The following is a 16,048-nucleotide window of genomic DNA, read 5'->3' as shown; positions in this document are numbered from 1 at the left end:
AAACTCCAGCATATAAGTAAATGGTTCAGGATAAAATTAACCAACATTTTGAACACTCATCATCTATGCTTGGTTTTAAATTAGTAAAATCCTGTTTACAAAACTCACCAGAGAATGTTCAGTGATATTTGTGGGACTATTTGCATTTAGTGAAGCCTCATTGGGCTCTTACAACAATTAATTATACCCTCCTGAATTATATTCCAGGAAAGGGTTCTTGGCTGCTGCTTCTCAGAGTCCCTGATGTCAATGGCATGGATATTGTAGCTTCTCTTGAGACTATCTGTGATGTTTTCTGTGAATGAAATGAGCTAGTCTGTGACCAAGCAATCTGAGTAAACTTTCTCTCTGGGAGGGAATCCAAGTTTCTACCTCTGTCTCTTTGTGTTTCATTCCTTCCTTGGCATCTCTGCCAAAAATGATGAGTTCAATGACAAAGCTTAAATTTCCTGTCAATTCCTGTCCAAGTCGTTGCTGTTGACATCCTGACTCACTGAAGAGGAAGGTATTATCTGCCTCTGTCAACAAACATCACTCTCTTTGCAATCCCTTGGGCAGGACCAAACTCTTAACCTATAAGGTCAGAGTTACGTAAAGCTGGGAAGGTTATTTAACAAATGATTTTAACATGATGTACACAAGAAAAAGTAGTAGAGCCAACCAAGATCAACCGCAAAACCTGGTTTCCCCAGATTCTCTCATCACAGAAACCATATAAACACTTTGCACTTTCACTAGCAATATGCACCAACATGTTGAATGTCTGTTCATCTGAACTCTCATAAATTAATCTCTTCACAAATTGCTCATTAATGATAGATCTCTCATCCACCTACCATCCAGGCTGTCTGTTTTACCCGAGCAGAAAGCAGTTGCATCGTCAATTCAAAAATACCCAGAAAGATTCACATAGAAGTAAAAAATCTGCTTTTGTTTTGAGATTACTCTGTTCAAACCAAAAGTCAAGTTTAGCCATTTTTTGCTTGAAGTAAACTCATAGTTTTCCTTCCCTCCCTACACTTGTCAATGTATATTTGCTTGCTGTGTAAGCATTGCAATAACGTATTACAGTAACAGCCACTAAAACACTGGCAATAATAAGACTAATAATTATTATCTTGCATTAGCATAGTGCCTTTCCTCTGGGAACCACAGTGTGCTTTAAACAAATAAGTGGGGGAGTCTCCTTCAGAGTTTCCATTTGAACAGAATAAGCTGAGATCCCTGCATAGCCAGCTCCTCTCACTCATGCCATGGCTCCCTTTTGTTCTCCTCTCCATCTAAGCAATAAGGTTTTGTCCAGAGCTAGCTGAATGAGCTACTCACGCTCTCAGGGGTACCAGAAATGATATGACAACTTTCGCTGGAAGCAGAGTGCAAATTCAAGTGCAGCAAGTGTTGCAGCAATGTGGCTGTACTGCTTTCTGTCCTCAAAGTTTGACCAGCTTGATGAATACTGGATGGTGGGACAGTGTGGGAAGAAATATTCAACTGCAAAAATGAGTCTAAGGCAAGTGGCATAAATAGAAGGATGGGGAGACTTCAGATGGAGGAGGAACGGAAAGCCCAAATCATGGTTTGTATGCTTAAATTTGTTATTCCAGCTGGTAGAATGCATCTGTCAGGAAGAGGAAGAGTCAGTCTGCAAACAAGCCAGAGATATTCTAGTAACAACATGAGCTTTGACACGTGGGGCAAATCATTCCTCTTCTTCAGACGACCCAATTTTATCACTGGATGAATCTTTCATCTTCATTAATTACTATTGAAATTGCAGGCAGTAATCCACTTACTGTAGAACAAGCAGGAAACAAAGTATTCAGAGTATGATGAATCAGTGCTTTAACTAGCCCAAACATGCTAAGCAAAGCCTGCTGCCGTCACTGGTGATTCCCCAAGAAAAGCATTTATGTAACTGTACAGTTATGCATAATAATACAGTGATGTGTGTCCTGCTTACACGTTAGGTATATTTGTTCTGTGCTTTTTTCATAATGCCGCATGTGTCATGGTTGGTGGGAAAATGAACATGAGCCAGCTTCAATGTGCGCTTGCAGCCCAGAAAGCCAACTGTATCCGGGGCTGCATCAAAAGGACCATGACCAGCAGGTGAAGGAGGTGATCCTGGCCCTCCATTCTGCTCTCGTGAGACCTCACTTGGAGTATTGTGTGCAGTTCTGGTGTCCTCAGCATAAAAAGGACATGGACCTGTTGGAACAAGTCCAGAGGAGGGCCACGAGGATGATCAGGGGACTGGAGCACCTCCCATATGAAGACAGCCTGAGAAAGTTGGGGCTGTTCAGCCTGGAGAAGAGAAGGCTGCATGGAGACCTCATAGCAGCCTTCCAGTATCTGAAGGGGGCCTATAGGGATGCTGGGGAGGGACTCTTCATTAGGGACTTTAGTGACAGGACAAGGGGTAATGGGTTGAACCTTAAACAGGGGAAGTTTACATTGGCTATAAGGAGGAAGTTCTTTATTGTGAAGGTGTTGAGGCACTGGAATGTGTTGCCCAGGGAGGTTGTGAATACTCCATCCATGGCAGTGTTCAAGGCCAGGTTGGATGAAGCCTTGCATGGCATGGTTTAGTGTGAGGTGTCCCTGCCCATGGCAGGGGGGTTGGAACTTGATGATCTTAAGGTCCTTTCCAACCCTAACTATTCTATGATTCTATGATTCATAAAAGCAGTTATACTGACTGATGTAGGTGCCAGTAAAAGTAATGATCTCAAATGCAGCATTTTAATTCAGAGAACTCCAGGCTTGGGGAACATCGCTTCTGGGAATGAAGTCAAAGTCTGGCAATGCCGGCAGGAAGTCAAGAAAAGCTCAGGAACAAAGCTGCCCTCCTAGAGGAATCACACCTTTCCAAAGTAAAGTGCCTGGCTTACATTTGCTCCTTGGAAAATTACAGCTGTGATTTTTAGAGTTCCCTGGGAGTCAAGAATCCACATCCCATGTGGATGTTGCAGCCTACATTGAGTGGCATTGAGCCTACACTGAGTGTCCCATCCACTTCTTTTCCTGTTGTCTAGGAAATCCTAGCAGACAACAGTTTACTACCTTGGTGACAGCTAGTAGGTCAGCACAGCATTTTGCCTGTGTTGGAGTCTGTTTCTGCTCACACCACTTAAAAGCAGCACCAGCTGCAGAGGGCTGCTTCAGTCCAAAAAGTTTTAATAACACTGGATGCAACTCTGAAGAAGGGATCTAGTGTCTGTTTAGTGTTAGGGTTCTGAGCTGTATTCTGGATTTATAATCTTCAAGCATCAGGCCAAACTCCTTCCTGCATAAAGTTGGAAACCCATCAAAAGCAATGATATTGCCCTTCCTCCTGCCAGCAGTAACACGGCCAGACTAGAACACGGGGCTAAGAGTGGGAGTCACTGTGTTAGAATGGGGAGATGTGCCTGAGTAGTGTATTCAGTAAGACACTAATGCACGTATACACTAAAAATCACATTGCACCACTTCTTTGAAAAATACTTATACAAAAAGAGGTCAACACAATATTCCAAGAGCAATATCCCGGATGTGACCAGTCATTCCTGCTGATGTCAGTGCCAGGGACCAGGCTTGAGTGACATCTAGTCATGTTAGTCCTGCCCTGCAGGGACAACACGGTGCCTGGGAAATGACCTGGATTCTAGTGCTTGTTTTGCACCAGCTGAAGTGTTTGCTAAGCACTCATCCCATCATCGGCACCTGTGCAATGCCACCAACTGCACCGTCATCGCACAAGTGTCACCAGGGACGTCACTGGGAGCTGGGGAGGCTGCGCTGCTGCTGGCCAAGCAGCTGATTAGTGATGAGGATGCTGCACAGGGAGGCAAGGGGCCAGGCTGCCTTTCTGTGCTGGCAGGGCAGGCTGTGTTGGAGAACTGCACCTTTATCCTCAGAAATGTAGCCTCAACAGCTGGGCTTCAGAGACAAAGGAGCTGCCAGGCTCTGAAATCTGCAGGCAATGGTTAAAGAACCAAATGCTATCAAAGCCAAGGGTAGGGAGAAAGGAGGAAACAGCTTTGATCAACGACAGGAAAACAAGAATATCTCCAACCGAGCAGAAGTGACAGTGAAATCAGATGTGAGTACAAAGGATGTTGTCATAAGAAATAAAAACCCCAAACTGTGGTTTAGTAAGAGCTGACCAATGTCTTAGGTGGCAAAGCGTGACTGAAAGGAAGTGTTGAGCTGTGAGTCATTCACCTTAAAGGGCTTTATCCTTGGATAGAAGTCAAAGAGACAGCTCAGGGAGAAAAGAGAAGTGCAGGAAAGAACAGAAGCAATAGCAAAGCACTGGGCCTCCTTGCAGAGCAGAGGCCAAGCAAAGGGCAGGGCTGTTATCTGCTGGCTATACTCCCTTACAGCTATTTCTGGCTGGGCACATAACACTGTGTGTTTTACAAATACAGTGGTCAGGCTCCTGCCTAGAGGAACTTTGTCCGCAGTGCAAACAAGAACTAGTGCAAGAGTAGGAGCAAGAGTAGAAAGAGGGAAGTGGTACAGAAAGCAAGTCATATCACTAAGGGGGGTGGAAGGTGGGGGATGTTTATATAAACATCAAGCTTTTTCTTCTGTAGTCCTTTTACCATTACTTTTACTACCGACACAGCCCTCCACAGGCACTTGGGCTGGAGAAGTAATACAGCAATTAACCAGCTCATGTAGCTTGGTCTTAAGAAAGATGAAAAGCAAGAAACTAATACAGAAAATTACAGGTCAAATAAAGGCAACTGTGATAAGGATCAATGCATTTCCAGAGGCTGAAAGCATAAAGAAGGGTGAGGAATTATTTAAGCTGTTCCAAAAAGGGGATGGAGAAAATAATGGGGTTGTTAGAGGGATGTCGAAGAGAAGGTGACAGGATGAAAGGCTTTAGACCATCATGCAAATCTAAACACAGCCTGACTTATGAGTTAGTTCTAGATTACAGAGAAGCATCAGGAATGATGGGAAGAACAAAATGAATGTGCAGGATCTCATGTTGCTTCAAGGACAGGATTGGAAAATGCATAATTGAAGACATGGTAAACACAAGGGGTAAATAGAAGACTAAAGAGGATATTGTTTGTGGTAACATCAGTAGTGTCCCCCATGGGGGGGGGGGGAGGATAAAAAGGAAATTTACAATGGCCCCAGTAGAAATCAAAACATAGATTTATCACCAGAGGATTAAAACAAAGAGCAAAGCATGTTTCCATGTCCCCAGCTCAGCTTCAGTGTGCAAATCAGCTCTATTGATTTAATGATATTAACCAAGTTTTAAAATGAAGCAGGTGACAACAGAACCTAACTCACATGCTGGGCAAGGCAGGAACTGAAGTGATCAAAAGCACTGAAAGGTGTGTTGAGATAAGGTAAGAAGAGAATTACATGGTAAAATCACAAAGATTCTATATGGTTCTACACAGTCCTATAGTTTGTATAGTTTAATATAGTTTGTATAAGTTTGGGAGGTTTGTTTGTTTGGTTGGTTTTTTTTTGTATAGTTTAATTTTCTGACTTCTTAGGTCCAGTTTTAAGTAATGCTTCCATATTGTCATTATCCCCCAACATGCCCCCACTCATTTCCTTGCATTCCCCATATCATGTGGGAGAGCACAGTACAAAAATATGTCACATGAACACTTAGGTAGGCAGTATTTTTTACACCGAGATGGAACAGATACAGCTTTGGGGATGGAACGGTCTGAAAAAATGAAAATAAGCAAAACCTTGAGATAAGGGTAAGTCAAAACTGTAACTTTAAAGCCAGACAATTAAGCCCATGAAAGGAGAATGGGTGAAATATCTACTGTCATTGCCTGACCATTGATACTAAACTTTACACAAAGTAGCCATGGGAACTTTAAAGTACAAGAAAATATAACTTGTTTTTTTTTACAAAAGAAACGAGTACACGTTCTTTACTTTTGAGTATATCCTGGGTTCAGCTGTTATTTTTCCTAGTAGCTGGCACAGTCCTGTGTTTTGGCTTCAGTCTGAGAACAATGCTGATAACACACCGATGGTTTCAGTTGTTGCTAAGTAGCACTTACCCCGACCAAGGACTTTTCGGTCTCTCATGCTCTGCCAGTGAGGGAAGGGCACAAGAAACCTGGAGGGAGCAGAGACAGGACTCTTGATCCGAACTAGACAGAGGAATATTCTATACATTCTTCTGATTCTCCTCCCCATTCCCCCCAGAATTGGGGGGGGGGGGGGGGGGGGGGAGGGGGGGGAGGAGGGGAAGGTGGGGAGCAAGTGAGTGAGCGGCTGTGTGGTGCTGAGTTACCGGCTGGGTTTAAACTACAACAGAGTAATGACAAATACACCCAGTATTAATGCTTTATACCAAAGTACATCTGTGTCTGTTTGCCTCCTGACATCTTTAAAAGAAAGAAAGATTGTTAAATGAGAAAGCATCAGTACTGTAAACAAAAATGAAAGTTATGTCTGTAGGGCTTAGAAATATGAAAATAGAGGATGAATGCCATCATCAGATACATGATGCATGTTTGTACAGAGAACGCTTGGAGAAAGAACACAACATCCCTGTATTTATTCATAGTAATGTATTACAGCACAATGTTGAGGGCACATAATAAGCTGTCAAATGAAATAATTTTCATATAATATTAGTTGCAGGAAGCATTTTGGAAGATTGAAGCACAGAAGTAATAACATTTTCAACATTAAAGTTATTTCAGCATATTCATTCTGGAAGAAATAAACTTGCACAAAAGATGATTTTTGGTTCTCCCACCTTGAAATGTGCAATTTTTCCACATAAGACATTGGAAAAAAAATAAAAATCAAGTGAGCATGCTGGATTTTTCACTTCTCTGCTATCTGTACAGTTGTGCATGTAAAAAACCTGATGTGTATATATAGTTCTACTGAACTCAAATGTGGGATGATCCACATGCCAGAGCATCAGCAGAAAACTGGAGTAGCACAAGAAATTTAACTAGGTACAGTATGAAACAGCAGGTACAAAGGCACCTTAAGAAAAACAAAATGTGGAGCATGACTGGGAAGTCATTTGTTTTATTCCTGTCCATGTATTGATGGTCTGAGTACAAATATTTAAAATGATTGCTGTTGTTTTCATGCAATGATTATTTGTGCTTGTTCCAGTAACTTACAACAGAATCGAATTATGAGAAAAATAAACCAGATCAAAACCAATTACATTAAAAATGCAATGGTTAATTTATGGATCATTAAAAACATAAGCAACGCTTTTAACTATCCAGTAAATCAACAACTGCAGAATTATTTTAGATTTTATTAAAAAATCCATGAAACTTAATAAATCTCATTTTGTGCTCCAACAGGACACACAAATTGGTTCAGTTTTTCCTTGCAGCTGCTTGACAAGTAACCAAATCAGTTTTCCAGCAGCTGATGGGGCACTGGCTCGGCTGCAGTCAGAAGACATACAGTCCCCAAGGTGCAATTCCCACAAACCTACTTAATAGCTCCTTCGATGGTTTGCTTTGGAGAGGTTTAAACAAGCCCAGCTGCTCTGCTCAGCGATGCACTCCTGCAGTGGGGCAGGGTCGGCTGCTGAGTGCTGCCAGGCTCCCAGCCTCCTAACCCCAAACTGAACCCAGGCAGTGCGGGCCTCAGCAGCCTTGTGCCTGGGGAACTCCACACACACACATACACACACACGATGAGATGCAGACAGTACAGGTCCTGGCCACCTCACAGTTATTTCATTCTAGTTACTTCCAAACTATTAGCAAATAGCTGGTGTCTTCAGCAACCTTTCAATGTTTGGTTGATACCATCCTGCTCGCAAAAAATTACAATTCTAATCTGGCAGATCATGCTCAGGGCACGATTCCCTGAAAGGGGGCAGTTAGTCCAGGGCACTTAATGCAAGCTGTAGTTTCCTTGGGGGTGGGGACACTTTTTATCCCGCATTTGTACAGCCTCTGTGACAGCGGGGTGCTGCCGCTGTGCTCCGGTCCTCTACCGGGATGCGGAAAGGTGCCCGAGGCTCACCCACCCACCTCTTCCGCCATGCCCCTGTGCTGGCACAGCGTCCGGGCACGCCTGAGCTCCCCAGGCAATGCTGAGTAAGGGGGACCCCTCCGCTCCGGGGAGGCGGCTCCCGGAAGCGCGGGCCAGCCAGCCGCTGGCGCCCCGGTGCGCCTCGGTACGCCGCCGGTGCGCTCCGGGCGCCCCCCTCGCTCTGCCGCCGCAGTTCCGCCGGAGAAGGCGCCCGACGGCTGGAGCGGCAGCGGGGCGGCAGGAAGTGAGGGGCCGCTGCGCTCCGCTCGCCGTGTTATGCGAGAGCGCTCCCAGGGCCGGCGAGAGGCGGGCGGCAGCGGCAGGAGAGCGGGCGGGGCGGCGGCTCCCCGGAGAGAGCGGCGGGGGGCTCCGGCGGCGGGCTGCGGGAGCAGGCTGGCGATGGAGGAAGGTGAGCGGAGCGGCGGCAGCGTGTCACCCTCATCCCTGTCCGCCGCGCCAGCGGGGCCTTGGTGAGGGCACCTCAGGCCGCGGAGCTGGGAGCCGGGAGGGGAGCTCGGTGTGGCCCGGCCGGTGCTTTGCTGTGATGGGGAACGGGCTCGGGCCGCTTCCCCCAGCGCGGTGCCTGCAGGGTTTGTGTCAGGTACGTGCCGGGGTAGCCGTGCACGTACGAAGGTAGAACACCCGCTTGCGGGACACGGAGTCGGCCTCCCCCGGCAGTGCTGGTCCCGCCGCCGCAGCGGCTGATGGCAGCGCCGGTCAGGCCGGAGAGATCCCTCTGGCAGCCCGTCGTGTGCAGCACCGAGCGGGAGGAAGCTGGAAGTGGGGAGCCCAGAAACTCGGGGTCTGTTTCTGTTCCCTACCCCGGCACTGCCTCTGTGCAGAGTACCTGGGGCAGCATCCTTCTGCTTGCTCCGTGAGTGCCTCTCTCGTTTGCCTTTAGCCCTCTACACTACACTTTTTCTCCGTGTTTCTGTTGTGCTCACCCCCTTTGTGGCCAGCAGCAGATGGCACTTAGTTTTCGTGGGGAAATTAGCAGAAACAGGACTCTTAAGTAGGCACCCAGAAAAATGCAAGAGCGAAAAAGTGCATACGATGCTGTCCCATGGCTGACTGCAGCCTCCCAGCTGTTCTCAGCGGCAGTACTTTCTGAGCTGGACATGGTTTCTGTGTATTTAGTAGTCTTTGGTTGGTTGTTCCACACAAGTGTGTCCATCTTCTCTTGAGTCTGTGTGAACTTTTCGTTTACATTCTTTGGGTAGGAGGGGTCTACATGAAGGTGGTGTGTGATGAACTGGTTCCTTTTAGCCTGATTCACTGGGTTTGTTTGATAACTTCTTGTTCCAGTATTAGAAAAGAAGGTGAATCACTGTTTGTGCACTGTACTAGCTTGTAGACCTCTGTCATGTTTCTGTTGGTCATTTTCTTTTCCAGACTGAGGCATCCTCAACTTGCTTCCTTGTTCTTTGTATGGGAGCCATTGTACAGCTTTGATCATTCTCATGGCCTTTCTCCAAGTGTTTCCCAGCTCTGTCTTATCCTTCTCTAGATGAGAGGACAAGAATTGCAGACAGTGCTCAATTTGCAGGTGAAAAATGGATTAATATTGTGGCACTGCACAGGAGCAGTAAGTTATGCTCTTCTGCAATAGATACACAAATGTGTGTATCAGCACACTGTCTGAACAAGAGCTGAGAAAGATGTACTGGGAGTTTACAGGGAACTAGAAAGCAATCTTAGATTAAAAAGTGAATGCTGGACAGAGAGGTGCTAGAAGCTGTGTCATCAGTTCAAAATCCCAGATTATTTTTGTCACCTTGTTTGACTTTCATTTCACCCCATTTAAAGGATTTATAAAAGTGGAAACAGCCTTTTTGTTGTTAGAGGCAGCTGGGAATGAAACAGAAGTAGCATACTTGGGTCTTTCTTTGTTACTGCTCTGAGTGGGGGATCTATTGAGCAGTCTGCAGAACTGAGGTGAAGATCATTTGATGACTGAGTGTAGTTGTTTCAGAATTAGAATTTTAAATTGTTCTTTCTTTGGGAGTTTTCTGTTACTGCTGCTAACTCTAGACTTTGTAAATGTGTTAAGCTTATAATACAGCTTACTTACCTGCCAGAAAAACAAAAGAAATGCCTTTTCTTCCAGTGTTCTTACTGCAGTTGCTTTGGTTTTAACTAGAATGACAAGGCTGGAGAGTTGTCTCTCTAAGCATGTTTCTGCCCATTCTGGTGATGTTGTATCTTAACCCCCCTCTTTTTTTGTGTGTGTGGTACAAGTGATTTTTAATGTCAGCACACTTGGTGTTCATGTTGGTGATTAACTTCGTATGCATGACATGAAAAAATACTGGTGTGTATTTGATTTTGGATTGACATCATGATAAATGTGATACTGAACATCACAAATGTTTTGTTTAATATCTTATCATAGAATTATAGAATAGTTAGGATTGGAAAGGACCTCAAGATCATCTAGTTCCAACCCCCCTGCCATGGGCAGGGACACCTCACACTAAACCATATCACCCAAGGCTTCATCCAACCTGGTCTTGAACACTGCCATGGATGGAGCATTCGCTACCTCCCTGGGCAACCCATTCCAGTGCCTCACCACCCTAACAGTAAAGAATTTCTTCCTTATATCCAGTCTAAACCTCTGCTGTTTAAGTTTCAACCCGTTACCCCTTGTCCTGTCACTAAAGTCCCTAATGAAGAGTCCCTCCCCAGCATCCCTGTAGGCCCCCTTCAGATACTGGAAGGCTGCTATGAGGTCTCCACGCAGCCTTCTCTTCTCCAGGCTGAACAGACACAACTTTCTCAGGCTGTCTTCATATGGGAGGTGCTCCAGTCCCCTGATCATCCTCGTGGCCCTCCTCTGGACTTGTTCCAACAGTTCCATGTCCTTTTTATGCTGAGGACACCAGAACTGCACACAGTGCTCCAAGTGAGGTCTCACGAGAGCAGAGTAGAGGGGCAGGATCACCTCCTTCGACCTGCTGGTCACGCTCCTTTTGATGCAGCCCAGGATACGGTTGGCTTTCTGGGCTGTGAGTGCAAACTGCTGGCTCATGTTCATTTTCTCATTGACCAACACCCCCAAGTTCTTCTCCACAGGACTACCATGAATTTCCTTTTTGCCCAACCTGTAGCTGTGCCTGGGATTGCTCCCACCCAGGTGTAGGACCTTGCACTTGTCATGGTTAAACTTCATGAGGTTGGCATCAGCCCACCTCACAAGCGTGTCCAGGTCCCTCTGGATGGCATTCCTTCCCTCCAGCGTATCAACTGAACTACAGTTTGGTGTCATCGGCAAACTTGCTGAGGGTGCACTCAATCTCACTGTCTATGTCACTGACAAAGATATTAAACAAGACCCGTCCCAACACTGATCCCTGAGGGACACGACTCGTTACTGATCTCCAGCCGGACATAGAACCGTTGACCACAACTCTTTGAGTGCGACCATCCAGCCAGTTCTTTATCCACCGAGTGCTCCACTTATCAAATTGATGTCTCTCCAATTTAGAGACAAGGATGTCATGTGGGACAGTGTCGAACGCTTTGCACAAGTCCATCTTTCCAGTTCTTGTCTTATTAAGGAAGGGAGACATCTTCTCTTCATTCCATGAAAAATGTTATCCCTGATATCTTGGTTTACTCAGAATAATTTATAAATTGCTTTGACAATCCTGTTAAAACACAAATACAGGTGTCCTGATACAAGCAGACACTACTTTGAGAGTTCATTTATATTACTCTAGTATCTAACTTTTAAATCTAATAGTTGTGATTAATTATAGACTGATTTAGACTTGAAGTGATATGCAGTCAGAGTAATTGAAAGCTTTGTTGTGGGATGTGGGGATTGACACTTCAAGTTGGAAGTCGAATGGCTTTGTGAAAGAGCTGGTTTAAGTCCAGAGGAGATCAGTGGCCACAAAAGTTCAAGCAGTGTTGGATGGTAGGGCATCTGGGAGAGCTGAAAGTTCTGGAGCATGAGTTACAGTTAAACCTTTTTGTCACACTTCGAAAATAACATTAGTGTTGTGTGATGTCATCTTAAATATCGTAATTATAACAGACTTTTTTGCAGTCTTTTTGTATGGAGCCTTGCACTCTGTGAATTACTTTAGTTGTCTTTCAGACTGTGAAATAAATGGGCCAGAGCTTCAAACTGCTGTTATTTAGAGAAAACTTAACAGAAGCTGAAGAAGCCCTCAGTCTTGTGATGTGATCTATGTGGCCTAGCAGCCTAGGCTTTTTAATTATACATTAGGCTAAAAATTCTTAAATCTGCTTAGTTCCAATAGATCTGAAAGTAGGAAAAAAGTGATACTATATTTGCTTTATAAATGGCAGCTCAATTGAAAAGTAATGGATTAGTCCAATTTTTGTATTACAGTAATGCACTTGGTACACTTCTGTACTATAGCAACGGAAAACCACAATGAGAGTAGAATAGAATTGGCATAAATTTCTCCCAGTGTCTGTATCAACTTGTCTAAGCTAATACTTTCCTTCATTTGTGTAATACATTCACCATAAAATAAACCAGTCAGCTTCCAGTTTGGTTTCAAAGCATGGCCTCGAGAGAATACTATTGGAATTTCTAAGGGTTAATATAGACATTGATTTCTGTATTGTTATATTGTTACTTCAGTTAGGCACATGAAGCACATTGACAAAAAGACTCAAAGTATCTGCTCTGGGATTGAATCGGGAGCCATAACTGGCTGTTACCTGCTGCTGTGTGCATCTTTGAGTGTGATTTTAGGTATTGTGTTGCAATAACTTAAAAACATGTCTTCAGGGGCAGCAGACCTGCGACAGAGAAAGAAGCAAAACTGCACAGAATCTGACAAAATGGCTCCAGAGGAGAGAAACAAAGAAAACTCAAAGCTGGGAAGGCTGCCAAAATGTAAGCTACAGAATTTTTAGCCAACTTCTGATTTCTTCTTTTCATTATTCTTTTACATTTTATGGGAAGATATTTGTAGCACAGTAATTTATAACAGACTTATTTTGAATTAGTTTTTTGAATATTTCAAGAAAAAACAGGAATGCACATTAGAATTCTTTAATAATGACGTTTTATGTATTGCAGAGTAGAATGGTAGTCCTGGATTGTTTTGGGTTGGGTGGGGTAGAGGAAGGGGGAAAGGCAGAGGGGTTGGGAGTCTTATTGTTGTTTCTGTTTGAGTACAAATTGTGCCTGGAATGATACTTTGGTTGGAAAGCTGAAAGACCTGAAGTAATGGTGTTGAAACACAGACAAAAAAGTCTGTACAGCTTTTCAAGAAGCAGAACTAAAACCAGGTGTAACTTTAGGCAAGTGCTCACCAAGCAACCAAAAACTTTTATGTTAGAAGTGCATACAAATTTGACGGAGGTACAGGTGAAATAGACATTCATTGAATGAGTTTGGTAAAATACAGATTAGATTCTTTCTCTTATTTAAAAACAGAATAGAAAATAGAATGTTTCGCTATTGATGTTAATATCTTTAAGAAGTTTGTGGTGTTTTGGGTAAAATCTAAAGTTTGCTCTGTTTATTTGGAAGAATTCCTTCTTGGAATTCACTTGGAAGTAAAGCTAAATGGAATGGAGAGAAATTTGCAGGATAGTATGTGAGCATTTTATCTGAGAGTCCTATGAAGGAATGGTAACAACTGGGAAAGAAAACTCTGCAGGGCAGAAATAACAAACCGATTCTTGATGTTTCTGTGCTGCTGCTGGTGGTGTGATTAATTCTGATGCCAGTAAGTTTATTTGGTGTTCGGAAATGGCTCATATGCAGGGCACACTGTTTGCTTCTAAATCCTCTGGACTATTTTAGCTTTTTCATTGTCCCTTTCCAGATATGTTAATTCAGCGATTTGCGAAACTTTTCTTTGGCTGTCTTGCGGCAGTCACTAGTGGGATGATGTATGCTGTGTACCTCTCAACCTATCACGAACGGAAATTCTGGTTTTCCAGCAGGCAGGTAAAAAAAATGTTAAACTACTGAAACAAAAGCCAGATTGTGTCCTTGAAATCAAAGCTGAGCCATGTCGGCTTGGAGCTTACTTGCTAGCAGAATCAGGCCTCTGCCTTTGATATGGTCTCCTTTTTTATTTTCTTTCTTAGCTATATCATTGAAATACCTGTTTAAAATCTGGAGAAAAACGTGAAGCATGCTGGGATTACATAAACCAAACAGGAATGTATGGTTTTGTTTGGGCTTTTTTTTTTAAAGAACTTTATTATTTAGTGAAGTATGGAAAGTTGAATGAAATTCAGGTTTGTGATATGAAAGGATCCTGTGGGTCTTGTGCTTACAATGTAGTTTTGAGTTGCTCTGATTCCAGGCATGTTTGTGAAGTTAGAGAGAACGTTATGTATCTGACAGAGGTGCTGTGAAGATTAATGTTGTGCGGAATACTTTGAAGATGTACAGTGGAGTTGTAACCATGTGCTGTGTTACAAAACCGGTCTATCTGAAAACATATAGTCTCCTATGGGAAGAGATTGCAGGAGGTGAATATATATATATTTTTTTTTTTCCTAGGAACTTGAACGAGAAATTACATTTCAGGGTGACAGCGCCATTTATTACTCATTCTATAAAGAACTGCTAAAGGCTCCTTCCTTTGAAAGAGGTACAGAACCTGTTTGTTTTATTACCCTTGAAAAGTCCTGTTCCTTTTAGAGGCAGGAAAAACTCCTGCAGACTGGGGAGACTGATTTTATGCTTTTAGTAGGTATACCAGTCAGATTAATTCAGAACTGCATTCTGTCCTAACTTTTCAGTGCCTTTTAAAAAGCAATATATATCTATCCTGTATTCCAGCAGATGGCCTTTAATCAGTATTCTGGAATAGGACTAATATTACCCCATGCAGAAGTTATCATTAGGTTTGCCTATGCTACATAGTGGATTTTCTGCAGTGTAAGCATGATTTATGTTTCATTTGGAGAGGGAATGGAAATTACTGTTTTCCATCCTCTGTCAGAAAATGTAACAGTTTCTGTCAAGAGCTGATCTGCTCCATCCTGTCCTTGCCAGAGTTCTCTGCTCCTGTCAGCTATGATGAGTAGATGTTGATGAGAGCTAAGAAATGGGGACAGAAACCAAAAAGAAAGGGAACAAACTGGGTGGCGGTCTCTCCTTCCTTTGCTCTCCTGCTTTCTGTCCTGCACTGGCTCTGGATCTCACAGACCCTAAACCAGCAGAAAACTAAAGCAATGAAAAGGCAATGGAACACTTTCATGCTGGTTTAGTGAGTTCAGAAGGGCAGCAGGGCTACCATGGGGAAAAGGCAGGAAAGAAGAGGGAGTGAACAGCCCTGTCTCGATTTGGTCAGTTGTTGATTCAGCTCAGTCCCTCATGAAACCTCATCTGAAGTCAGTTGAACTTTGTAGATAGAATTTTATTGTTTGAACAGTTTCCCAGCTGATGTAAAGCATGTCAGCAGCATACAATAAGTCTTTGGTACAGTCAGTTCCTCACATTTGGGGAGATTACACATGCTGTGAATAGATGGACTGCCTCATTCAGGCATGCTGCCTCTGCAAACAGGTAGGCTCATGTACTAGGTATTATGGGAACAGTTTTCAAAGGTGTTTCATAGCTGTGCTGAACACACTTTTAAGTCCTGCAAGACCTGGTTTGGCCTGCAGAGAACCAGCTGCAGATCACACACCAGACACACTCAGAGCTGGAAACAGTTATCTTGTTTGGGTGTTCCACTGATGTGGGGGTTTTGTGTGTCGTGTCCCACCCCCCCAGTTTGGATTAATTTTTCTCTTGCCTCTATTGTCCTAAGTAATGATAAGACTTTTCTTTAATTATAGTGTTTCAGAATGATGTATCCTTCAAATCTGCCAGCTTCAATTTCATCTCAATCCCATACAAAGGTGTATTGTGTTAAGTGATTCTTAGAAGTCTCAGAAATATGAAGCTGAAAAGGGTGACAAGGCCATTATATCTGACCTCTTTGTGGAGACAGGTTTAATGCATCCTGCTCATCCCTGTTAGCTCTTTGTCTCAGTCCCTAAGAACCTCCTGTGAAGGTGATTTTCACAAGTAGGTAGGTGGTTCCTG

At 43.7% G+C, this 16,048-nt stretch overlaps 1 protein-coding gene across 1 annotated transcript in view; it reads left to right on the top strand.

Moving 5' to 3' along the window:
- Positions 1-8,280: 8,280 nt before the first annotated feature.
- Positions 8,281-16,048, top strand: part of DPY19L4 (dpy-19 like 4) — a 33,966-nt gene continuing 26,198 nt past the window's right edge. The window contains exons 1-4 of the mRNA XM_005150868.3: positions 8,281-8,413; positions 12,776-12,883; positions 13,824-13,948; positions 14,513-14,603. Coding sequence (XP_005150925.3) covers positions 8,281-8,413; positions 12,776-12,883; positions 13,824-13,948; positions 14,513-14,603 — 457 coding nt within the window. The remainder of the gene's footprint in view (positions 8,414-12,775; positions 12,884-13,823; positions 13,949-14,512; positions 14,604-16,048) is intronic.

Source organism: Melopsittacus undulatus, chromosome 1, assembly GCF_012275295.1.
Source record: "Melopsittacus undulatus isolate bMelUnd1 chromosome 1, bMelUnd1.mat.Z, whole genome shotgun sequence".
Taxonomy (NCBI): domain Eukaryota; kingdom Metazoa; phylum Chordata; class Aves; order Psittaciformes; family Psittaculidae; genus Melopsittacus; species Melopsittacus undulatus.
The sequence above is the reverse complement of the archived record's forward strand: the minus strand, read 5'-3'. Positions and strand labels throughout refer to the sequence as shown.